Genomic DNA, 26,376 nt, shown 5'->3' on the forward strand with positions numbered 1-26,376 from the left:
CTTTCTTGGTCTCAGCTGCTTCTGTTTGCTGTCAGCCCCTTCTGCCTACAACAGGAAAGATTCCATAACTCTGTGGTTCTCATCTTCAGCTTCCTCAGTAAGATCATTTTCTTCCCAACCCTTCAGCTACTCCATCCCAGTCTCCTTTCCTTTCTGACTCCAGTTCCTCTCCAGGACTTCTTTCTTTGCCCACTCACCCCACTCCTCTAAGAAAGCTCAACTAGTACTCTTGTCTTCCTTGGCTTTTCCCTGAACCTGCCACCTATAGATCCCAAGAGTGTGTGCTTCAGTGTCTGGCTTATGCTCCATGCTCCACTATAAACCATGAACTCGACATGCTGAACCTGTAATGTATTCTGTTCTTTGTGATTCCATCTCACTCCAGCCACGTGCTCAGTCTCCTCTCCTCCACCAGCAGAAACTCGGAATTAACTCACTAAGGCATAAAAAGTGTATTTTAGGCTGAAAATATAAATTCTGAAATCCTTTATCTTCTTATAAGCAAAGTCTCCCCCAAAGATCTCCAAATAATTCAACTGTCATTAACCCCATCCCCTGGAACAGCTCCAACTGTCTCAGGCAAGCAGACAACCAAGACAACACAAGCTACAGGCCCGCATATCTCCACTCCAAAGCCCTTCCTCTCTCAAACCTTGTGTGTTTTCCTGCAGATGCCTCCCCTTTACCTATTCTATCAATGTAGTGGGATGAATCAAAGTCTGGCTTTCCTATCACAGTTCTCTGTAAATGCCCTGAAATAAGCATGCACCACGTGTCCATGTGCACGTCAACCACTTTAGACCCTACTGGCACTGGTTCAAAGATCAGAGTCTTCTCTATGGCCACAGCCCAGAAACAGGACTAAATGAATTGCTAGAGTTTGGAGCCCTCACCCAAATTCCAGCTTTTTTCCACACCACTCTCTAGAACAGTGGTTCTCAACCTTCCTAGTGCTGGGACCCTTAATATAGTTCCTTCTGCTGTGTTGACCCCCAAAATAAAATTATTTTCATTACTACTTCACAACTACAATTATGCTACTTTTATGAATCACAATGCAAATATCTGATACACAGATTTGTGGACCCTGTGAAAGGGGCCATGACACATAGGTTGAAAACCAGTGCTTTAGACTATCTACAGTAACTGTGCAAGATGAAGACCTAATCGGTCACTGATTGAAATCTTACCTCAGTGTGAAATGTAGAGCCAATCCACCAGCACACAGTGCTCAGGGCCTGCTCTTCTCCCACTCACTACTTGTACATGTGGTAATGTCCTGTTTGCTCGCTAATCCTGCCTGCCTGGTAAACTCCTAATGCCTTCCAAATGTACTCCAGTATTCTGTGTCCACACAGTGTCTCCTACTCACCTGATACATGCAATCTCCTGACACTCTTAGCACATCATGATGCAACTGAGCTCCACAGCCCTAGAAGACAGAAGCGCCTCTTTTATGTCCTAGGGATTGCCTCAGATCGAGGATTTCTAGTGATAGAATGTCTCCTTTCCAAACTTGGTTCCGATTCCTCCGAATTACTCTCTTCGGTGGCCATAGGAGACAGGCTTAGAGTCCAGTGTTGGAATACATCCTACCAAGGGGATGTGGCCAGAACGCTACCCTCAGTACCTGACTATTCTGAGTACTGGATCCTTGTCCTCCACCAGACCCTCTTGGGTATGCCTTTGCAAGAATCTCATAGGTTGGTTTAGTCAGAACCCCCAAACCAATAATGTTTCTTCTTGGTAACTTTCCTCCTGTACCCCTCCCTCCTTCCCCCTAGCTCCTTGCCCTGTGTGAGGGCAGACTTGGGCCCATTCTGCCCACTGCAAAACCTCACTGCTGTGCTACCTCAACAGTCTACCTTGCTGCTTGAACAAGTGTGCTGAGCGATTTCTTCTACAGAAGTACACAACAGGCACTCCAAACTACCACTGGAACAGACTACCAGATATGATGCTTAAGAACACATCCAAAGACTGCTCAATGGAAAAGCAGGAAAGTAACATTTGACTTAAACCACAGAATTAGAAGAATCTCATTATGCAAAAATAAAAAAAAAACCTAACCCTAAAGTGCAATATGCAATTCGACAGCAGCTTTATTATCATAAACTCAAAGTACGCAGAATTAGTCTCACTCAGCAGCAGCAACGGCACCTTTCTCTGTTGTGACCCAGAAGTATCAGAAATCTCCATCATTCCTCGTCATGTGACAGTGAGACCAAACACTGTTCATCTGAGGCTTCTACCTCTAACTGTGGCACGACTGCAGCCCTGGACACAGAAGCAACACAAGTAGTGGCTCCCTGTGCATGAAGAGTAGAAAAGAATGATTTCTGGCAAGTGCGGAGGATGAAAGTGTTCTAATTCCTCAGATTAGCAAAATGGATTTTTGATATAGGAGTTTGTTACGTACAAAATGTTTCAGTACAGAACGCACGGCCAGAGCGCAGTGACAAGCTCCTCCCACGGTACAAGTCCTACAACTTGGGTTCCTCTCATCAGGAGGCCTAACAAGCCCCAGCTCCTTCCTTCCTGCTCTCTACAGACTCTATATGTAAGAAGTAATTCCTAACCTCAAATCCAAATTACAGAAAAGAGCACCGAAATCATACACCTTTGAACCGTAGACAGCTAACAAGTAACACTGGCTAGACTCTACAAACTACCTGCCACCATACTGCCATCACCTGCCACCACAGGACACTATATGCTATCACACTAGAAACCACATACCACCACTGAACACAACCCATCACCACCCTGGACACTATCTGCCACCACTGGGCTGCATTTTTTGTCTTTTCTGTTTCCTGCAGTCCTATTTACAGAAGATAGGATGGTAATAAAACAAACATTGTAGACCCCCCCCCCACTCCACCTCTATCCAAGGAGCCTTCCTTCCCAAGCACATCCTCTGCCAGAGGCACGCACGGGTCTAACTTTTTCGATCCCCATGCTTTTCTTTCTGTATGTTTCACCTGTAGCCATTGTTTAAGGAGCAGCTTTACTGAGATGTTATTCACATACCTTAAAGTACACCCACTTAGGAGTATTCTTAGAATATTCACAAAGTTATGCAATCATCAGTATAGAAGCTAGCACAAAAGACTTGGGAAATCTAGGGCTCCCTTCTGTGGATTTGCACTAGACTTAAAAGACAACCACGGAGACAAGGCCCGAGACGCTAGAGGTGGTGACACCCAGAAATGGAGGAGACAGCCCATGACAACGAGGTAACAGGCCACCTACCTGTTCACTGACTCTTCCTTCACTACAAGCTTTTCTCCTCCATGGCCAGGCTTGCCAGCCAACAGCAGCTGGCCACCACCAGAGGCTTAGCAGCAGGCCTAAGGAAATGGTAGCTGACTTTCTCAACAGACTGTGGCTGCCGCCCATGCTAGCTAGCAGCTGTGTACGCTGCTCCCTTCCAGGCGCCTCAGGAGAAGGTGCGTGAACTTCCTGAGCCTGTCCCCCCTCCCCTAGCACTTGTTTCCAGTGTCTCCTGAGAGTCACCAGCTTATCCCTGTCATAAACAGTCCCTGGTTCTGCAGCATGCATGGTGGGCGCTGTCTGCCATACTCACATGAAAACCTTACAACTGACTCGGGCGGCTACATTCTATGAGACTCTTCTGTGTGCAGCTATGTTCTGCCATCTATTTTAAACCATATACCATTTTAATGGCCTAACTATTAAAATATTATATGCAAACTAAAAATCCTGTAAATCCAAAGCCTATCTGTGTTTATATAGATGTATCACACCAAGGCCCATAAAACAAAACACTACCAGCGGCCCAGAAGCTAGTCTACACCCTCCCCACTCTCCAAAGGTAACTACACCTCACACCTAATCCATACATTCATTTCACCTATTTTCAAACGTTTTTAACTTATGTACGGCATCACAATACTTCATTCTGAGTGCACTGCTTTCTTTGCATCAGCAACCATGCTTGTTAAGCACGTCATTCCCGGATGAAGCAGAAGTCCACTCACCTTGACTGCTTTGCAGTGCTGTATTACACAGGCACACTACAACCAAGTTTGTGTTGTATTGTTGGGTATTGGGGCTGCTTTCAGATTGTGAGAACTAGGAATACAGTTCCTGAAAAGGTTTCCTATGTGTTTTGGGGTACACACACACAAGCACACTTTTGTTAACAGCATATATATAAGCAACTGAACTACTAAGATGCAAGCTGTGTCTCTCTCAACTTTCCACAGTGGTTACATTAATGTAGATGCTGGCTGCTCCTTGCCAGTAGCTGATGCTGTCCTCTTCTGTCTGGCCATCTTTACATGCAAGTCTCCTGCTGTGGTTCCGCTCTGCACTTTCCAGCTGGCTCATGCCACTTAGCATCATCTGCTTTTACTGTCCGTCTGCGGTGCTGCCCAGTGTCCTGTCCACTTTCCTGTGTTATCTCTTCTCCTCACTGACTTACAGAAATTCCTAAATACTCTGACATAGGCCTGTGTTAGCCAATCTCACTCTGTGGCCTGACTTTTCATTCATTCAAAGAGGTCATTTAACAGAGAGAAGCACTGTTAATGCAATCCAATATATTCTAAGTTTTTACCTTATAATTGTGCTTTCTGTGTCTTGCTACCACTGTGCAGATCAGCACCAGTACAGTGAGCAGTGTGTTCTGTCTGTGTCACAGCTCTTAGCTCAAAACCACACTCAAGTGAGTGGAACTGTCTCGAAGCACAGGTCACCAAACAGTAGGAAAGGCTGCCAGCCCCAGAGACAAGTGTACTCCTCCAGTTCGGTATCACACACGAGGTTATGCACATCAATGTGAGAAGTGAGTTCTAAACACTGCTAGAAGGGTGTCTTATAGTGTCCACCCAAGCATGGGCATGATCAGGCACACACGATTTACCCGTCTACATAACATACACACATCTACCCACGAACCTAAAGTTTTTACCCACCTTTCAAAAATTATGACATTAAACAGGCAAGGTAGCTTAGCAGGTAAAATCCTTGTCACACACAGAAAGCTGACAACCTGAATTTGATACACAGGACTCACAGAAAGGTAGGAGAGAATCAGCTCCACAAAGCTGTCCTCTGTCCTTCACTTGTCCACTGTGGACTATGTACTGCTGCCCTAAATGCATATGCACATAGTAAGTAAATTTTTTAAAAGCCAGTGACAAAAAAACTAACTACATGTTCTTTATGACCACCTATGAAACTGTCCAGACCACCAAGGGCACATACTTCTAAGAAGCCACCGGTATCTACAGACATCATCTAACAGAGGAGTGTGTGCCACTGAAGGGGTATGATGCAATCAGTAACTGTGCCTATGCTAAAGAAGAGGGCTGGACACAGGGTCAGTGCTCAGACTGCTAAGTTTTTATTGTACAGGCTTATACAGAGAGCAAGACTGAAGGGGTTTACACACATTCTCTAGTCATCAAACACATCAGGTGAACACCCAAGATATACCACCAGGCTTACAGAGCTGAGGATTAGATGAACCCACACGTGTCCCCCTGCCACACCAAGATGATCCTCACTGAAAAGGAATAAATTGTTTCTGAACCAGAAGAGAAGCTTGCACCAAAAGATTCCCAAAAAGAAACTCAGGAATTGACTCACTGCCAATCTTTATGGCATGGAAAGACATTCAGCTTAAAAGAAATACAAGTAAACATGAAAGAGAACAAAGGGGCAGATGGGGGAGGGATAAGGGAAGGGAGGGGAGGGGAGGGGAAGAGGGAAGCAAGGAAAAGAGGCAGAAGGGCTGAGGGGAGACAAAGGATGGAGGAAGGAAAGGGGACAAGAGAGAGGAAGGGAGGAACAGGGAGGAGGCACACACAACCTCTCGGGGCTCGGAGCTGCGCAGCTGGAGAAGTGAGGGTGGTGCTGGGTGACTGATGATGGAGGGGAGGACAGATGGCAATGGCAAGAAACACTGGTCAGCATCAGCAGGAAGCCACAATAATGAGATAAAGGAGTCAGACAGCAAGCAGGCTAGACAGCCAGGCACCTAGGAGGGCAAACCCCATGCCTTGTCTCCTGGGATAGTCTTGGAAGAACCTACCTCCTTTGGGAAGGTTCCAACTGGAACACAAGCACCACAGGATACATACCCTTGATTCGCCATATCACACCCCAGTGACTAGCATCCCATAAAACCTGCTGAAACCTTCCTGAGACGATGAAAGAAAAACTGAGGCATTTATCAGAGAAGTGAGGGGGATAGCAAAGGACGGAGCTTTGCAGAGTGTGATGCACTCAACAGCACCAAGCTGCGCCCAGGCCACACACAGCTGCTCTAGGCTCCAAGAGGAGACGACTCTGGTCTCAAAGGCGAGGCAAGTACACGTGAAATCACTAAGCGTGTGATGTGGGCAAGCAGAAGAGGTAGGACACTGTGCTTCACACTCAGTCAGGCTTCATGCTGCTGTCTCTACCAACTGCTTCATGGTTTCTCTCAAGAGACTCAGAAGCCGTGCTTCTCACCGTCAGAGCTCCCTGTGTCTTTCCTTTGCACCTCATGCACCTCATGCTCATTCACACAGGACTCCATCAAAGATCGCCACGGTGGCCTCACACCCAGCCTTCCTCACTCCTCATTCCACTCCACCCTGCCTATGGGTCATCGCTCTGCTGACACCAGGTCCCAAGGTCACCAAGAGTCTATTTAACTCAACTTCTTGTAACCTTTCTCTTTCTCTACGGCCTGTACAACGGGATAACGCCACTCAGACAGCTACATCTGACCCACATCCTGTACACATGCTACATGGTAAAACCAATCGAGCAGCAGGGGAAATTGAGGTTGGCAATAAACTGGTCTTACAACAGAGAGAGTCCCCTGGACTATCCAAGTGAGCACAGGATTCTCAAACTGGGAATGTGGGCTTGCCATGCTACACTCATCCACCACAGCCCCAGCACTATAAGGAGGAAGACGAGGAGGAAAAGGAAGAAGAGGAGGAGGATGAAATGGTGTTGAAAGTAACAGGAGGAGGGAAGCAGCAGAAGTCTGACAGAGAAAGAAGCATGACTACAGAAGAAAGCTGACTTTGGAGGTGGAAAAGGGGAGGCGAGGGACAGAGCTCAGGGGCAGAACACTTGCCAGACCCAGACAAGGCTTAGGGCTGAAGGGGGAGCTGGACAAGATTCATAGACTACAGAACGTGAACGGCCTCTAGAATGCTGCTGCAACAACAGAGCCTTAGGAAAGGTAGATGGCCCTTTCACACCTTGATTCTAGAGCAGTAAGTGTTATACAATGCCTGGCATGTTGTAAGCCACCTCAACTGTGACAATCTACTGCATCAGCAAACAAGAAACGGAGGTGTCTTTTGTTGGTGGTGGTTTTGGGTGTTTTAAGACAGGGTCTCACTGTCTCCCTTGTTGGTAGAGACTACTATGTAGACCAGGCTACTCTCAAACTCAGAGACATCTGCCTGCCTCGGCCTTTCCTTCCGAGAACTGGAATTAAAGGTAAACACAAAGCTTGGTTCTTAGGCTCCCCTCATTTCTTTCCTTTGAGGCAGGGTCTCTCTACATAGCCTCTGCTAACATGCAGAGGTGAGTTCCTCCTAAGAACTGCTGGTACCTAGGGTGGGGCGCACTTGGCTCCTCTCCTCTCCAAGTTTTCCAAGGATAACTCTTTTGGTTTCTACTGTGGCTTTAGTGAGCCAGGGGGTCTAACCCAGGGTAAGTCAGAGCAGCCCTGACACAGCAGCTCAGCACCACACTGAGCTCCTTACTCGTTTGCTCAATGAGGGTTCCAAGGTGCTCAGCACGGCACTAAGTGCTCAGGCTCCATCCATGAGCAGAGAATGCCTGGGTCCACCTAGACCCAGCACAAGTAGGATCCAGAACTCAAGGTTGTAAGCTGGGGCTGGGAAGAGGTTAGTACTTAAGATAACTGGCTGTTCTTGCTCAGCACCTAATTTGTCTCCTATAACCCACAGGGTAGCTCACAACCATCTATAGCTCCAGAGCCAGAGGATGTGATGGTCTCTTCACACACAATGCATATCAGGCAAAACATTCGTGACATAAAATAAAAGTGAATCTTTCTTTAAAGATGCAAGCAGTATAATATATTAGATAATGGCAGGTGCTAATTCCAAACACTTAAGTATCACTATCCTCATTTATGAAATAAAAACACACAGCAGGTTTTCTGGCTTGCTTGAAGAATGGATTATTAAAAACTTACTGGAAATTATCCTTATATAAAAAGTTTGGTTAATAACAACTAAAGCACATAACAGAAACGATTCTTAAATAAGTGTATCAAGAAGCCTACATTTTGTTCAAAAGTTCAAAGATGAAATTGTAACACTCACATTAACAAGAAACCTGTGACAGCTTCAGGCTGTCAGGGAGCATGGAGATAGACGGTCCCTCTCTTCCACTCTAGCTTCACCCCAGCTCATCTAATGGACACTTCCTCAGGAACGGGAAGCAGGTGGCATTTTCCTGTTCTACTTTTTCTTAACTTTGATGAAGACAGGTGTATGTGTGTGCCTTCTCTCCCATGTGTTCTGTCTGAAGAAGTCCCTTGCAGCTTTCTGAATGAGAACCCCACCTGGCAACAGAACAAGCTTCCCTCTGGGGCAGCTTCAGGCGATGGTCTGCCCTCTGCCACAGAATACAAGATGAGAGGCTCTCTCCACCCTTGGCCTTGTCCTTCTGTCTGCACTAAGGTCTCCTTCAGAGGGATACAAGATAAAGTCCCCTCTCTTAGCAGTCTCAGCTAGCTCCAGGCACGCCCACTTCCCTTCTTCTCTTCCCTCAGGCATTTCAGGTGGCCGTCCTCACCTCACCTGTTCAGACTGTCTTTCACATGGAAACGTTTTTCTTCACAAACTCCTTTGGAGTTACAATCAAATGAAAGCAGAGCTAAATGAACTTGGCCTCCCTTGGAGGACTGCACAGACCTTGGTCAACCTAAAGGCTGATGTCCTCCCAGTTTCTTTTTCTCCTCAAATACAAATTGTAGGCACCTTAAATTTTCCCTTTATTTCAATTCTACATCCATGGTGAGATTAACAGAAACCCATCCAAGTATGGACCTTTGACAATGCCCTTCCTTCTAGAGAAAACTGTCCCAAGCTCATCTCGCTCCGATCCACCACAGCCCACACAGGGGTTCTGCTGTTTGTTTCCCTTTTCTCAAGATGAGGTCTTGAGCATCTCCGGCCTCAAACTCTCCCTTGCTAAAGATGACCTTGAACTTCTGAATCTTCTGTGTAAAAGTCATCACACCCAGATTATGTGGTGCTGGGGATCAAACCCAGGGCCTTGTTTGTGTAGGGTAAACACTCTTAACAACTGAGCTTCAAGCAGCCCCATCTGTGGTCTCAGAGCAGAAGGGCCTTGTGTGTCGGTCGGGAAGTTACACTTTAGGTGCTCTCGGCAGACCTCAGCCGGCTCATAATTAGGCAGCATCTGGTAGGTTGGTGGCAGGTAGCTGGATCAGAAGGTAAGTTATGATATTTGACTTCAGAGTTCTGCTGCCTTCAGCCACGTAGGCCAGAGAGAAGACTACCTCCATGTTCCCTCCTCAGAAGAACGTGCCTTCACACTCCTGCCCCCATCACTCTTACTTTAAAAGACCTTCCTATATACAACACTCCAAGTTTTAAAAACTGCATTTAGTATCATCTATATACTTACTAAAATAAGAAACAGACTCTAGCAAGCTTCATCACATTTCCTGTATCCTAAGTTCCCCAAAATAAACCTAAGTGGGGTGTAAACAGCAAACCTGGGTTTCCAGTCAAGGCACACTAGTTAGAACACACCTGTACATTGAGCACCGTCTCCTGAATACATGCTAGATCCAATACATGTGTCCAATCCACAGGACACAGGAGCAGACATTCCAAACAGAGCAGTAGATCCCAGACTCAGGCCATGCAGCTGAGAATGCCAACTTCTCCAGGCAGTTCCCCTCTCCACCTCAGCCCACTGCCTACAGGTTTCAGTTTCTCAAACCATGGAAATCACCGCTATCAAAGTCCCTCGGCTACTGAAAAGGGTGGAGTGTTCTATTCCAACTACACCTGTATGCTCTTCAGCTTCTCCAAACCAGATTTGTACCCTAATGTTCCTTAATATCTGGAAACAACCCAGTAACTGATGACCGGGATTAAAAGACAATCTCATTTCCAATGCTAACCAGGCACAAAAGCTTAACAATAAGACCAAGAACTCATGACCTTGAAGAAGCTGGTATTAACTCCTACGTGTGCTGACCGCAGTGAGCCCAGAGGCGGTGGGGGTGATGAAAACATTCTGGAAATTGAAGCAGTAGTGACTGCACAACTTTGTCACTATAGTAAAAGTCACTAAACTGCACACTTGAGAAACAAAAATGAGGGGTGATTAGCAGTAAAAGTCACAACTACAATGCCACAGCAGAGCGTTGTCTCGCTTCCCCAACTGCCCCACACTCCGAACACTGAAAGCAATAGTAACTTCTCCAGAGCGATCTTCAAAGGTCAATGAACACTATCACCTCCAGCTGGAGGAGGCTGGGCAGACCAGTGTCTTACGTAACACACCTGATCAAGCACAGAGCCAAGAGCAGAGTGCCGTGTGCACCAGTTCTGCAACTGCACTGGGCTGCTCAGCTCAGACTCTGTGAAACCATTACCAGGGGTCTATGAGTCTGAAATGTTTCACATCTTAATTTATCATCTGAAACAGTAACACCAATTACAAACATATTCTAACACAAAAATTCATTGTTCAAGTTTGTGGTTTGTGATTATATTTGCCTTGGCACCCAAGAGTGTCATTTAAATTCTTGTTGGGCTAATGAGAAAAATCACAGAAGTGAATTTAAAACTAAATGATGTATTTGTACCAGGGTCTAAGATTTACAGCAATGCTGTGCAAAAGCCAGTTTCTCAATGAGGAAGGGAGGTAGAAAAACTGTCTAGCACAGAACAGTACCACATGCCAAGTTCCAAAGAACTGAGAATGGCCCAGTCTCTAAGATGCTCAAGCCCAGGAGAGAGTCTTGATTTAGCAAGGCATCATCCCTCCCATCCACCAGCACCATTCAAATCCACTTGGTTGGTTCTGAAGTTTCTGTGAGTGTCATATACCTGAAACTATATTAATAGTAAAAATTACAATTAAAATGCAACTGCAAAGCTGAGGTCCAAAACTTAAAGAATTTAGTTTTATCTATCCTATTCATCCCAGATGAGCACTTACTGAGCAGTAGCTACTGGCCAGATGTTCTTCTAGGTACCACACCCTGAAGTAAGTAGCTAAACCTAAGTTGGGAGGCTGACAGCAATGACTGCCCTGTAGCGGGGACCCTCAGCATCCACTCAGACTCTGTAAGCGCTGCCCTCTGCCTCTCTTGCCAGTCCTCAAAGTCAAACCCCCGAAAGGAGCAGTAAGTTTTCCTTGCCTGTTCTCCTCATCAGTGGGAGCTGACTCTGCTGGCATTGTGATGGATCCTGTCTATCTGTGCCTCTGCAGACTTGACAGAGGCTGCTCTCATCAGCCTGCTGGGAACTGTGTAGCCCACTTGTCACAGGCCTGACCTGACAGGATCAGCTGCTGTCCCTCACAGCCTGGCTCTGCTCTTGCTGCTCACACCCACATTTCATGCTTCTGTTTAACCAGAGCAGCCTGCCCAGATTCAGAAACCACCACTACCTCTTGTCACAAAGCTACCCAAGACAACACCTCCTTCAAGGCTAACTGACTTCCCAGGTCCTCAAAGCCAACACATCTCCATGGCCTTCCTGACTAGAACACTGTGTTCCAGCTGAGCTCACATTCAGGAAGCTTCCAGAGTCCTAAATGAATCCCCAAACTGTGGTTCCAAACTTCAGAGCTAACATTATATAATAGACCAGCAAAGCCAATCACTAAAAACTGCAGCCCAAAGCTGTAACTTTTTAAAAATATGCAAAGAAAAAATTAAAAATACAAAAGTACTGAAAACTATATGCCTACACACAAAAACGATTATGGAAATTTTAACAGAATAAAGCAGTTTGTATTTAAAAGTCTAAATGAAACATAGTAATTCCCATGGTCTTACAGTCCTTTTTGAAAGAAAACAAAACAAACAAAACCTAAATATAGAAAGCCAGGAAAGATGCTCACAACTTAAAAGGGTCTTCTCCTATGAGAACATGAGATGCGCACTCAGGTTTCCTCTGGCTGTTGGCAGCTTGGAATATATCATCAGTAGCTGTGCTGCTTGCTTCTATCACAAATTTAAAACACACACACACACACACATTTAAAGCACTAAAAATGCACCTTAGGAACTGGAGCGCTGGCTCAGTGGTTTAAATAGCATTAACTAACTGTTCTGGCAGAGAACTTGGGTTGGATTCCCAGCACCACATGGTGGGTCTCAAATATACCTAAGCCCAGTTCCAGAGGACCCACCCCCTCTTCTGGCCTTCAAAGGGACCAGGGACATACATAATACACATACATATATAAATGTAGGCAAAACACTCATACATAAATCTTTTTTAAAAATGCATCTTTTACAGAAAATCTTGATGCTGCCTACATCATGTGATGCCACTTTAAGAACTGAGTCAGAAAAAAAGAGGAATTTTTTGCTTACTCCAGAAAGCTTTGTACTAGAAGAATAGAATATTAATAAGTTCAAAAACAGGAGCACCATCATGTGACTTGGAACACTTTACTACAAAAATCTGTTGGTGCCAATGGCCCATGTCTGAAGGAATGTCATCTGAGACCTAGCTCTAAGAAAGCAACAGTTAATCCCAGCACTTGGGAGGCAGAGGCAGGCAGAGGCAGGTGAGTTCCAGGACAGCCAGGGCTACACAGAGAAACCCTGTCTCAAAAAACCAAAAAAAGAAAGAAAGAAAGAAAGAAAGAAAGAAAGAAAGAAAGAAAGAAAGAAAGAAAGAAAGAAAGCAAGCAAGCAACAGTTAAGTTTTAAATCAAAAAGGTGATAACTAAACAAAAGCAATGCCATACTGGACAACACAACAGAGCAGTGACACCTGTAATTATGAAGGAGTCATCTGCCATCAGAAGATTGCATTGGCATAATTATTTCTGGCTCTAGGCTTTAAAAATATTAACTCAGAATGCAGAAATCCTATAATAGTCGTTCATCAAATACCAACTACCACACACTGGGTTCCAGGGCAGTGCACACTCCAGCAGGGTAAGTTGGGGCATGCCTGTCATCCCAAACTCTGAGTAGGCTGAGACAGGGGCATCCTAAGTTAAGCCAGCCTGGGCTACAAAGTAGCCCCCATCTAAGTAAGTAAGAAATCCATTGTGGCCTTTGCAACTTCCTGGAATATGAGCCAGGCCTGCCACCAAGTGACACATAAGTATAGCTTCTACTTTCCATGTCCCCTCTTCATTATCTGGAGTCTGTAACTACCCATCATGAAGAGGTACAGTGACCATGTGGTAACACACGCCTGTAATTTAGGAGGCTGAGGCAAGAGGATGGACAAACATATGGAGCCATCCCCGACTACAGAGCCAAGTACCAAGTCAAACAAGACTACACAACATGAGTGTTTCAAAACAAAAACAAAATTGTTTTTTAAGGAGCCAATGAGATGGCTCAGTAGGTAAAGGCACTACTTGCCTGTGGCAACCTGACCTAAGAGTCTAGGATCCTAGGACCTACATGGTGGAAGCAGAGAACCACTTCCTTAATCATCTATACATACATGCACACATACTGTCAAATAATAAAGACGGACGAACAGACAGACAGACAGAAAGTAAGTAAGTTAGCTAGTTGGTTTTTAAGTATTTTTTTTTTCTGAGACAGGGTCTCTCTGTACAGCCCTGGCTGTCCTAGAACTCACTTTGTAGACCAGGCTGGCCTCGAACTCAGAAATCCGCCTGCCTCTGCCTCCCAAGTGCTGGGATTAAAGGCATGTGCCACCACCGCCTGGCTAAGAATATTTTAAAAAGAAAGGTCTGAGGAGATGGTCTGCCCACAAAATGCTTGATGAGGCTGAGTTCAGCCCATCAGCGCACATGTAGAAAGCTGGGTCCACAGCGTACAGCTGCAATCCTAACACCAGAAAGGAAGAGACAGAAGGACGCCTGGAGCCTGACAGCCAGTTAGCCTAGCTCCACGTTTAGGGAGAGACACTGTCTCAAAGAGTAATGTGGAAAGAAACTGAGGAAGATAGTAGACAGGTATCTGGCCTCCACATACATATGCATGTGTGTGTACTCAGATACATACATGTGTATATACACACAAACATGTAATATGCATATACATCACACACTAAAGCAAAACTATTTCCCTAAGAAATGAATGGTACTAAAATAAAATCATTTTGCAAGATATAATATACTTAAAAGAAGAAATGATTTTTTTAAAGTCAATGTCTACACAACAAAAAGATGACAAGTCACTGAGTAACTGCTAGGTCCTGAGACTCCAACTGGAAAAGGTCATCACCTGTAATTCCTGCACATGGGACACAGTGGCCGGATAGAGTTCCAGATGCAGAATTCAAAACCATCCTTAAAAACCTGAGATCCTACCTCAAAAAAAAAAGAGTGGGGAGAAAACTAAAGAGGGAATGAAGAGGAATAATAATAATAACAATAACAACAACAACAAAATAATAATAATAATATAGTCATTCTTCAGGACAGAGCAGGAAAAAAAAGAGTTTAAGTTCCAACTCCTACCAGGGTGGCACTCCCCAGCCACTTAGTTCCCAGCTCAAGGACTCTAAGAATTTCCCTATGTCACACTTCATGAAGAGGAACCCATGGTGCCTAGCCTATAATCAATCACCAATAAACCCTGGCTTTCATGATTACTGATGTAGTCACCACCAGTGCTTCCTGCGTGGGCCTCAAACCTCAGGAGCTATACCTAACCAAGAAAGCAAATATTTGAAGTTGACTTACATCTAGACAAAACATGTCATTTCTTCTCAGTTGCAAATAACTTTTAAGAAGGAAAGGAAACTATACAGCCCAATGGGCTAGGAAAAGAAGAAATAAGCTAGGTGTGGTGGCACACATATTCAATCCCAGCACTCAGGAGGCAGAGGCAGGCAAATCTCTTGAGTTTGAGACAAGCCTGGGCTACAGAGTGAGTTCCAGAACAGCCAGAGCTACACTAAGATATCCTGTGTCCGGGGGGTAGGGGGAGAGATAAAGTTAAATAAAAGTAGTTAAACTAAGCCAAAAATCACCTCCTCATTTCCTCACTGCCTTCTCCTTGGTAATGTGCAGCTTCATGGAACAGTGGATAGGAACTCACTCTACTAAGCCTCCACTTACTCACTCACTGTCCTTCTCAAAACTACACTGGAGAAGAGGCTTGCTGCCCACGCTGATGCCATTTAGTTTGAGGTCTTACAATGAAAGCAAAGACAAGCAATAGGCTACATTTCAGTGGTACTGCACAGGGCCTGGCACGTACAAGTTCTGGGGTTATCTTCCCAACATTGTAAAGACAGAACAAAGTTCTTTGCAAAAATGACCAACTCCAGAAAGAAAGCTCAGTGGGCTGGAGAGATGGACCAGTCAGTACTTACAACACACCCAGTTAAACGGCTCTGCAGTACCAGGAGCCTGCTACATGCCTATCAGCCTGAATTCAATCCTAAAACCCTCATAGTAAAAGAAGACACTGATTCCCAAAAGCTGTCCTCTGATTTCTGTATGGGCATTGTGGCATGTACACACACACACACAGGTGTACACACACTAAACAAATGAAATTAAAAAAAAAAAACAAAAACTAAAAAAAAAGCTAGGCTTGATCAAGGGATGCTTAAAATCTCTGTGCCAGGGGCTCAATAACCACCAACCTACTCTACCTGACAAACTTCAGGCCAGTAAGGAACCCTGTCTCAAAACCAGGATGATAACTGAACAACCCTACCTAGGCTGATCTCTATCTCCACAAACATGGGGTAAGGGTGCACATATATGCACACATTACACACACAAGAAATGAAGTTTAAGAAATTAAACTCAGAAACAATCTCTATAGAACAAGAGTGCTGCCTTGACTAAATTACCCAGCCCTTTTCTACCTACACTGCCTCACCTCTGAAAGGAAATACCGTCCCCCTTACATTCTAAGATTTAGAAATAATTTGGGCTCAATCACTAGCAAAGAGCAGGTTCTTGGTAAACAACACCTCCTTAGTGGAGACAGCCTTAACTCTCTCTGTAGCCAGCACATACAGTATGAAAGTGGGTTTCTCAAACCACAAATGTTTAAAAGCTAGTATGAATAAAGGAATTTCTCAAAAGTCAAGTGAGTCACACATTATCCCCCAGAGTCCAACTGTGGGGAGGGTGTGGGGTAGAAGAACATGGTGGCTGGGTACACAGGCTACAGAGTGAGACACTCAGCTGCTCTCAGGCCACACCCCTTTCTAGCATGAGCCCCTTTTTCCAGGAAGGGGGTCTAGGGAAAAGCAGTCTTTGTACAAAAAGCTTCTCAACAAGCCAACTATTTCCCACAGCTCTCAGCCATCACGGCCATCTAACCCACTCTAGAAAGAAAACGGGATCTTAGCACTCACACCACAAGCCAGTGCAGAGACCTCATGGGCGAGGTAGACAACAGGATTCCCCTCACCTGGGAACACAAAGCCCCAGTGAGAGGTCCGTCCATCCAACCGGTTTGCCTTCAGGTTTTGGGATCACCATGAAGACCACAGAAGGAAGAACTCAAGAAATGCCCAGACAGCCAAACCAAGGAAGTGGTACCTCCATGACTACTGACCAATTCCTCCTCTCTGCAGTCCAAGCCAGGTTCTTAACACAACAGAGACAGGGTGTGTGGGGCTGTCACCACAGGCACCCTAGAATTAAATGTTCCCATCTAAGCCTTCCACCTTCCCTCTGCAGTCCTCTAGTTCTTCCATAGCCAAGAAATAAAGAGGAAAACAGAGAGGAGAAAGAGAGAGACAGAGAGAGAGATACACAGAGAGAGAAAGACAGAGCATGCACATGAGTGAATAAACTGCAAGTATGAATAAAGGAATTTTTAAACCAGATTTTTCCTCAGAGCCTCGGTGTTGAGCTGACCAATCACTGTAAAAAATGATGGCTAGAGAGGTCTCCTGCCAGCTGCCCATTACCCTCAGCAACATGTTCCCCTCTGGGCTTGATGCTGCACACACCTGCACAAAACAGTCTACCTTTTCTCTTCTAGACCTGCAGTTTTATACTTCAGTTGTCTGAAAGAGGGTCAACAGCAGCAGCCCACAGTACTGGAGACAACATACTCATTTATCACATCCTCTCTCAACACTGCTGGACATGGTGGCTCATGCCTGTGATAGCAACAGTTGGAAGGCTAAGGCAGGAGGACCAAGCTGGAACAACATATCATGACCTAGTCTTGTATGCACATGCATAAAGTCCTTGATTGATGTTTTATAACACAGCTAATATGTTAGAAAGTGGAGCATGTAAGTAATTTAGACTTAGAAGCAAATAAATATGTGAAAGAATTTGCCTAAAAGTTCCATAAAAGTTTAAAGCATTGATGTAAATGTATCTGCCAGCTAAGTTTCAGACTCAGCCACAGTCACTTCTGAGGCTTCTGAGCACACTGTCAGGTAGTCTGTAACATCAACCATCACTAGCCCACACGCACAGTGCCTATTCCTATGGAATGTAACTGGAGAGCAGGCTTAATTTTGTATGTTTTGTGACAAGTATAAACCTGGGCTAAAGCATAAAAATGTGGTATCAAATCTGTGTCTCAGGGGGCATCAAGAAGCAGTAAGTTTCTGTGAATACCTAACATAGGAGAGAATTCCTGCAAAGCTTCAAAAATCTACAGTACTGTTGACAGTCCATGACTAAGATGAAATTTTTGCATATCTACTTTTTTTCCCCCAGGTCTAAAATATATGAAATCCTTAGTAAGTAAAGCATGCTAGTTAGAGGAGTCTAAGCTAATGCTGTCCATGGTGAAGCTGCTCCCCCTGGAGAGCAAAGACCTCCATGCAAGTAAGGGCAGCACATACCTCCAAGAACTACTCCTTGAGACAAAGCAGGAAGCTGAAGGTTCTGGTACTTAAAACTGTAGTTTGTGCAAGTAGAGAGATTCATCCCCACAGCCTCCCACCACTCCCAACAGAGTCCAGGTGAAGCTCAAGAGACATCACTGTTCCCTCTTGCATCCATCAGCAGGGAGGAGGGAGCTGCACTGTATGCTAACTTACAAGGAAGCAGTGAACCAAGCATACATTTATGCAGTAGCCAGTCGTGCGAATTAAAGGAATGCAGTTTACAAACTGATAAACACACACCCAGTTCTCACCACTACAGTAAACAAAGTCGCCTTACATTGAAATGGCTAATACCCAATTTCTATCACCACTAATGGCTATTAACCCACCTTAAATACTTAGATTTCATACTAAAACTTTAGAGAGCAAAACAATGCACTACTAATATTAAGATCCCCAAATTACAATTAATCAAAGAGGAAAGTCTGCCCAAGACAAACTTTCTTTCCATCTACTCCAAACCTACTCTTTATCTGGGTATCAAGTATGTGGTCTACAATCCAGCCTGCAGTGCTAATAAATTCCTATTAGTAAGGCAAAGCAGTCAGTATTTGAAGCAAACTCTCTTTCATCACCAAAGGCCTGATAAGCTCATCCCCAACTCTACAGACTTGGAATTTCCAGTGCACTGTTCTCTGTCTCACACTGGGACGGTAGAACCCATGCTGCCCTGAGATAGAGGGAAATAATCCACCAAATGCAAGATGCTAAGGGCAAGAAAACACAACCGACCCTCATGCTGTGTTAGTGGAGTCACATTCACACTGTACTACCAGTGCAAGCCAAGCACACCAGACTGGCCAAGACACAAGCTAATTTGTGCCAACTCAAGATTAGGAATTGTTTTCATTGACAGGTTCTTTGTTCCATCTGTTGAATTTAAAGCTAGCATAAAGTACTTCTAAGTAAAACATTGTAACGAGTCCAACCATAAGATAATATACTCTTAAAAATTGAAATGTATCTACCTCATTAGTGTTCCAGCGGTGCCTCTCTTTGGGTAAACTTGAACATTTCGGCAGACATTCAAGCAGCTTTTTCGGTAAAAAGATTTTTACATGACTACTATTGCTGTTCCCATGATCATCTATAAAGAAGAAAACAATAAATTCAGAGAAAGAAAGAGAACGCCTCCTTTTAAGTACACTGACAAGGGCAGAAGCAGCAGCTCTATTGTGGGGCTTAAACCAAGAGCACAGAGAGCCTCACTCCTCTAAGCTCCTCACCTACACTCTCGGACGGACAGCAGCCAGCCCCTGCCTGTGAGCATTAGAAACAGACTGAGCTTTGCCCATCCCAAGCAGGCAGATGGGAAGTGCCCAGCAGCACCCAGCTCCAGAAGCTACGTCAAAGACTCTTCCAGGGTTTCTTTAAAAAAAAAAAACTCAGAATTACAAAATGACTTAACCTCATAAAATCTAGAAACTGTGTGTTAACCGAGTTTAAAGTTTCATGGTTTTGAAGTTCAAAGAAATATAATTACATGTGACTTTTATTCATAAACTAAATGTTCCTCCATCCCCTAGAATACAAATCAGATTTACCCTTTGTAAAGGAAATCACAAACTCTCCTGAAGAAGTTAAGCCTGTAGAGTTGACTAACAGGTAACATGGAAGCTCCTCTGATCACTTTAAGTTGATTTCCATGTACACATCTGCAGAAGTCATGCAGTTCATCAAATGTAGCTCCTGCTAAGTGAGCCTGCGAATTCACTACATTAGACAACACAGCAGGGCTGACTTCCTGATGCTTCCTTCCCAGGTCCTTTCTTTATAGAGTATTTACCTCCATCATTCATTTACACATTGCTTACTTTTCTACTCCTGTAAAGCAATCTCTTCCTAATCCATTCCCTGCCTCTACACTCACTGCCAGTTGTGGTAAATTCCAGTCAGTTTCAAATTACCCACTCCAATTTTTTATGCTAACTGAAATCTCCAGTCTCTACCTAAGGGGCCGTACACTGAGTCCTGGGGACTGCTTATTACAATGTTAACTCAAGCTGCTCCAGTCCTGGGCTCATCAGCACTCTGACATCAGTAAGAACACCCACCCGGAGTCTGTAGCCCATACCCATGCAGGTTCTGCCTCCCTGTGTGTGACCTTAGGTGAGTTACTTAGTATCTCTAGTTTTCCCACATCATGAATGAGAGATCATTTAATTCTCCCTCCAGTACAAATTTCTATAAAATTTAGGGCCCTTCAGCATCAGCTCGCCTTACAAGTCAGCAGCCTCACGGTCTCCAGCTGCCATGTGATGACATGAACAGTGATATACAGAGATGTATCTGTCCAGTTATCTCTGAGCTTCTATTTAAAACTGTCTTTTGAGGGGTAAATAAAACAACAAAACTTTTCTAAGGTCACAATATTTTTTCCCAAACATTTCTCATCTGATTAGCATGTTTCTTCTTCTCATGGATAAGGCCAAAAGAAATAAATATTGAGATCAAGATTAGTCTGAGAAAATGTACCACACCACACAGAATGTTTTATAGGAATTAACTTGAGAGTCTTAGCCTACTAATTCTTTTTTGGTCCATGAAATACACAGTCAATTGAACTGTAACACAACAATGTGTCTGTAGCAGTGAAAAACTTAGGAAACTGTTCTTAGGAAACCTAAGACTAATTCAAAATTAAGAAAGATTAAATTTTAAAATATTGCTTAAAACAGAAAGGAAATCGACTTATAGAAAGATGGTAGGACATTCCTACTAAGTGCTAACTATAAAACCTTTGTAGTCTCATGTGTCCACGCATGTTCCCAACACTTCATCAGGGAGGCCATCAGACTTAAAGCACATGAGGAAGAATCACAGGAGCCCTGCTCTCTACCCCAATGTGGGTTCAGTCTCTCTTTAAAAAAGTAAAACAAAACTGTGAAGCACACAGTTTTGAACACAGAGGTGAAATCATGAAATCTATATTCTAGTCAATAGCCATAGGGCATGTTTATGTAAACAGTACTAGGATAGGACTGAGTCAATATAAAGTGTGCCTTGTGTATGGACAGTCACTTCCCTGAGAAGCCACTTAAAGCACAACAGAAAAGAAACTCTAGTTTCTACTTCTATTTGTGGTCACAACCAATGCTAAATTTCTGTCCCTTTAGCCTCTAACCTGGCTGCCAGCAGTAAAGTGTGTGTGTGTGTGTGTGTGTGTGAGAGAGAGAGAGAGAGAGAGAGAGAGAGAGAGAGAGAGAGAAGAGAGAGAGATGCAAAGACAGAGACAGAATGTTGCATGCACATAGGTGTGAGACAGAATGTCAAATGAGTGTGTGAAAATGTTGAATTGTGGGAGAGAATGTTGAGTGTATGAGTGGCTAAGAGGGGAAATGCTGAGTGTGCGTCAGAGGCTGTGTGAGAGAATGTTGACTAGCCAGGCAATGATGGTGCACGCCTTTAGTTCCAGCACTAGGGAGGCAAATTTCTGTGAATTTGAGGCCAGTCTGGTCTACAGAGGGAGTTTCAGGACAGCCAGGACTACACAGAAAAACCCTGTCTCAAAAAAACAAAAAATAAACAAACAAACAAACAAACAAAAAAAAAAAAAAAAAGAGGCAGAAACTTGGAGGCTAAAGAGATAGATCGCCAGTTACAGGAACTGGCTACTGTCCCAGAGGATCCAGATTCAAGTCCCAGCATCCACATGGCAGTTCACAACTGTCCATTAACTCCAATTCTAAGGGATCTAACACCTTCAAACAGACATACAAGTGGACAAAACACCAAAGTACAGAAAATTAAAAAATAAATTAAAGTATAGAAGAAAAACATTGAGTGTGAACGGGGACAGAAAATGTTGAATGGGTACGTATGTGTGTTTTTGTGTGTATTTATGTGTAAGAGAAGGTTGAGAGTGTGTGTGTGTGTGTGTGTGTGTGTGTGTGTGTGTGTGTGTGCCTGTTCTCAATGGTGCACCTGCATGAGGAAAGCTCCAGGCAGGTTCCTCTCCAATACTAGCTGAGACAGTGGTGAGTGGACAGACCCAAAGGCAAACATTTAAAGAGGAGAGCACAGAGCCATATGAGCACTGTCACTGTCACAATCCACCAGCGCTCTCGACAGGACTATGCATTGAGGGTTGCTCTGCTTTTAACCTGCACCATTCCCAGAATTCTAGGTTCATGCTGAACATAAGCCAGGTGCTCTCAGGAACTATAATGATGGGTAAATCACCCCTCCCTCCCAGCTTATACTAGGCAGAGTTAGAACTCAAAAGGGATAATGCTAAACTCACACTTCATACTTCAGAGTTTAGCATGGTGGTAGACTATGTGCCTAGAAACACAGGGTCCTGAGTTCAGGCCCCAGCACCATGGGAAAATAATCAAACTTCAGTGCCTCTGGTTTAAAGTATGGCAATAAAATTTTTTTTCTACAGAAAAAAAAAAAAAAAAAAAAAAAAAACCTGTTCTTTATATTGGAACAGAACTGTTCACATAGTAATACCACATAAAAATGTAATCTTAATTAAAAGCTACTGTTTAATGTTTTTACAATAGCTGTAAATGATTAAATAACAGAACATATGTACTAGTTTTAAACTCCCAGTAACAAACTGTATCTTAACAGTAAAACTAAGGTATAAGCCGGTTTCAACTGTCCCTCCATACTCAAGCCAAACAGTTCAATTCTGACACTGCGAAGTGGGAATATCAACTACACGACAGGCACATACTTCATTATCGTTATCTAGCAAAAACGTGTGATACATGACTTCACAATATAATTTCCTAACCTACTTCACACAATAAAAATGTAACCAGTGGGGCTCCTGAAATTGACAGATGGTGTGCTTGGCCGACAGCTATAATTCTAGAGAATGAACCAGCCTTTCTAGTCAACCTTCAAATATTTTCTATATGATAATGTTAGATTCATAGTGTAATTTAACTAAATCTTTCCAAAATGTACAAAAATGTTCACTCAACTAACTGAATGCTAACCTTCAGTTTGGGTTCTGAAAATTGAGATTTGCACCAAATCTCTGACTCAACTCCAGATAAATGCACTTGGCCTGTTTCTGGGTCCTCCGTTTTCTGCAAGCTAAGGCATAAGTATATTAACTAGATTAGCCTGGTGATGATACCTCCGTTGTCTTTCATTTAGAATACAAATGGGGCAGTTCGGGGCCTCTGGCCACAGAGAACAGCTTTCCTCAGGTGGAGCAATGAAGACTCATGGGGATCTAGGCCTCTAGAGAGAGCAGCTCGCATGCTCTGGTGAAGCACAAGTCCTACTGCTCGCTCTCACACAGGCATGTGCTCGCAGGTGTGGAGAGAGAATTAAAAGGAAGCTCCACACTGCTCTGTTGGCTCTAAGTCTTATGTGCTTAGATTTCATTAGTGGGATCAGGGAAACAAGAACACACTGGTGCAGTCCAGGTGACACAGCAACACACTGCCATAACTAACCTAACCTACAGCTCCTGTCACACAGACGGGACTAAGCACTGACTGCATAAAGAGCACTGGTCCGAGCAGGTGCTATGAAGCAAATGAAACCCATCTGTAATTCTCCAGGAGTCTCAATGGTTAAAAAGCAGTTAATAAATTAATAGCGTTATTTGACAACCTCTCTTTCCCCTCTTCATAGAGGTATGAGCACCGCTCTCACCCTTCCTAGTCTTAGGCAGCCTGGAGTTACCATGTTCTCTTCAACCATGTCACTATGTTCCTGGTCCAGGTTTAAGATTATCCATAGACAGGTTCTGTAAACTCCTATTCATTCTACAGTTGTTTCAATATAAACTATGGGCAGGAACAGACAAAGCAGAGGCATGGACGCCTTGCACTAAGTGACACCTAGGCTCTGGGGCACTCTCCTGTCCTTCATCTCCCTCAGCTCCAGCTTTAGCAACAGGTTACAGGTTCTATTACTGAGTAGGGAGAAGACACTCCTGGAGGTCGATGGTGACATGCCAGGCACCAGACAGAACTGTACACTAGGATCTCATTTAATGCTCATGAGATATAAGTAACTCAACTGGGATTCAAAAATCCTCTTTGGCTCCTGCACACCAGCACCTCACCCTACTCTGCAGCATCTGGTGCTAGACCCCTCAGTTACAGAAGTGCTGTACTAATAGCAGCCCCTGAGGGGCTCTGACCTTTCTGTGTGGCTGAATCCACTGCTCACAGAAAGCTCACAAGCTGAGCACTGTTTATGTTGCCTAAAAGAACCAAGTAACTCATCTAAGATCACACAACAGCAAAAGGCAGAAGCCCAGGACTTCCTGGTCCAGGGCTGTGTTCACTGCACTTGAAGGAGTTACTCTGGCTGCCGGTCCCACCCATACCTGAAAGTCAAAAGCTTTTCAAATCCTACCTTCTATAGGTGGCACGGTGTTGAGAACACAGTAGGTGCTAGTTCCGCAGAATACACTTTGGGAAACGCTCTAAGGAAACAGAAAATAAAATGTAAAACTAATCTTTGAAAGAGACATATTCTGGCTCTTCTGTGATATTCCTGCCAAAGATGCAAAACCTGAATCTAACCATGAGGTAACATCAGATAAGTCCAAATGTGGGTATTCCACAAAATGACCGGCCTAGGAACTCTCATGTCAAGGTTTTACAAGTGAGACAGACTGAGAGCCACTGAAAGCCATCTGTGACCCAGGAGAATGAAGAGGCTACTGAACGTGCCCCAGGATTATGACTGGATTGTTTTTAACAGTGGTCAAAAGTGAAATAGGATTTTTTGGGGGGAGGGAGCATGTTAGAAGTGTCTCAATGCTTATTTCCAGGGTGTAGCTACTGTAGTTAGGGGATTGAAATGTTCTTGTTTGTGAGACATACACATCACAGCATTTGGGAGTAGTGGAGACACTGACATCTGATCTGCAAATGGTTCTGAGATAACAGTGCTTTGCATGGAGGCTGAAGATCACTTTGAAATTTAAGACGAATGTGAAAATATAAGAACACACATTATCTGTATGGTTATTAATAGAGTGCACATGTACTGTGCACAGAATTAATATGTAAAAAGCAATGTCCGTGACATCCTTATCTGCAGTCCATATCAACATTACTAACCATATCCCAGCAATGCACCCAACACCTAACTCATACAAAAGTCTTCGCTGAGACCAAAGGGCATGGAGGAACAAGAGGAGGAAGTCAGAAGACATGGGCTTTGCTGCCAAGAATTTGGGTCTCTCCAGTCAATTATTTTCAGTCCTAAGAATAACTTTTTGTTTGGCTGCAATACTAAATGAGATTTTAGATTATTTATCATATATCATAAAGCACATATTTTTACACTTGGAGAAACAAAGTTTCAAGTTCAACAGTCACCCATAGCGTTTACATGTGAAGTACAAAGACCACAGTTCCATCACTCACTAGCTGTCCGTGGGAAGTAACCGAGCCTAGAGAGGTGACATGTCACCAGAGAAAGGCAAGATGACACTCCCTCCTATGATAGTCCTCCCCTCTCTTATCTTCTCCAAAGTAAGGAAATTCAACTATCCCACCACCTTTATAAACACCACTCTTGCAATGTTAGCAAGGATAATCTTTAACAACTTTAACATTTCTAAGAGTAAAGAAGTTCCTGACTAAACATGACTTCACGAATGTTCCCTTTCCTCTCCCAGCTGTGAAGATCCAGAGTCTCAGAAGTGAATACAATGGAATTGCCCCATACTACAACTCCTAAGCCTGTAACAGCTATCAGCTCCTTAGCTCTTCTCTTCAGTGTCTGGAAACTTCTCGTAGGACTTTCACTGTGCTCTTCCACTTGCTTTAACCAATAGCAGCAACCTATGACGGCATCTGCACTGACAATCTCTGCAAACATCTAGATCCAAGAACCATCCCTACAAATGAAAGAATATGGCCCGTGTTAGACCTGCCCAGCACACAACAGCGATCACAAGACATCAGGAAACACGGGAGAAGTGAAGCAAGCAAAGCCCCGCATCTCCCTCTCCATCTGCCAGCCTCCAAGCAAGCATGCCAACCACACAGACAACTGTTTCCCATTCAAGGCGTAACATTTTCTGCCTATTACTAAAAACAATTAACATTGTTTTTAAGGGTAGCTACTACTCAGGACATCTTAGCAGTCTCGAGTCAAAGGTTTCTAAATCACAAGTGTTTGGTGAGACACACTAAATAGCCTTCCAAACAATGGGGTTTTCACATCTAGCTTCCAAGTCTAATAGTAAGGAAAACATTGAAAGTGGTAACCCAGAGTTCAGACACTGAACATCAAAACCTCCAGATTCTCATAGCACATAAGCCATGACACAAGACAATGGGAACAACGTGAGGCAGCAACCTTGACCAGAATCAAGGGACTTTCACAG

General features: G+C 44.0%; 1 protein-coding gene across 2 annotated transcripts in view; it reads right to left on the bottom strand.

Annotated features, from left to right (window-relative positions):
- LOC115029042 (calmodulin-binding transcription activator 1-like) overlaps positions 1-26,376 on the bottom strand; it is a 78,317-nt gene that overhangs the window by 26,453 nt on the left and 25,488 nt on the right. For both annotated transcript variants that reach the window (XR_003836492.1, XM_021159546.1), the window contains exons 2-3: positions 24,387-24,456; positions 19,022-19,140 (exon numbers count right to left, since the gene is read on the bottom strand). Coding sequence is in view for 1 of the 2 variants with exons in the window: in XM_021159546.1 (XP_021015205.1) it covers positions 19,022-19,140; positions 24,387-24,456 (189 nt within the window). In the remaining variant the exon portion in view is untranslated. The remainder of the gene's footprint in view (positions 1-19,021; positions 19,141-24,386; positions 24,457-26,376) is intronic.

Source organism: Mus caroli, chromosome 4 (assembly GCF_900094665.2).
Source record: "Mus caroli chromosome 4, CAROLI_EIJ_v1.1, whole genome shotgun sequence".
Taxonomy (NCBI): Eukaryota; Metazoa; Chordata; class Mammalia; order Rodentia; family Muridae; genus Mus; species Mus caroli.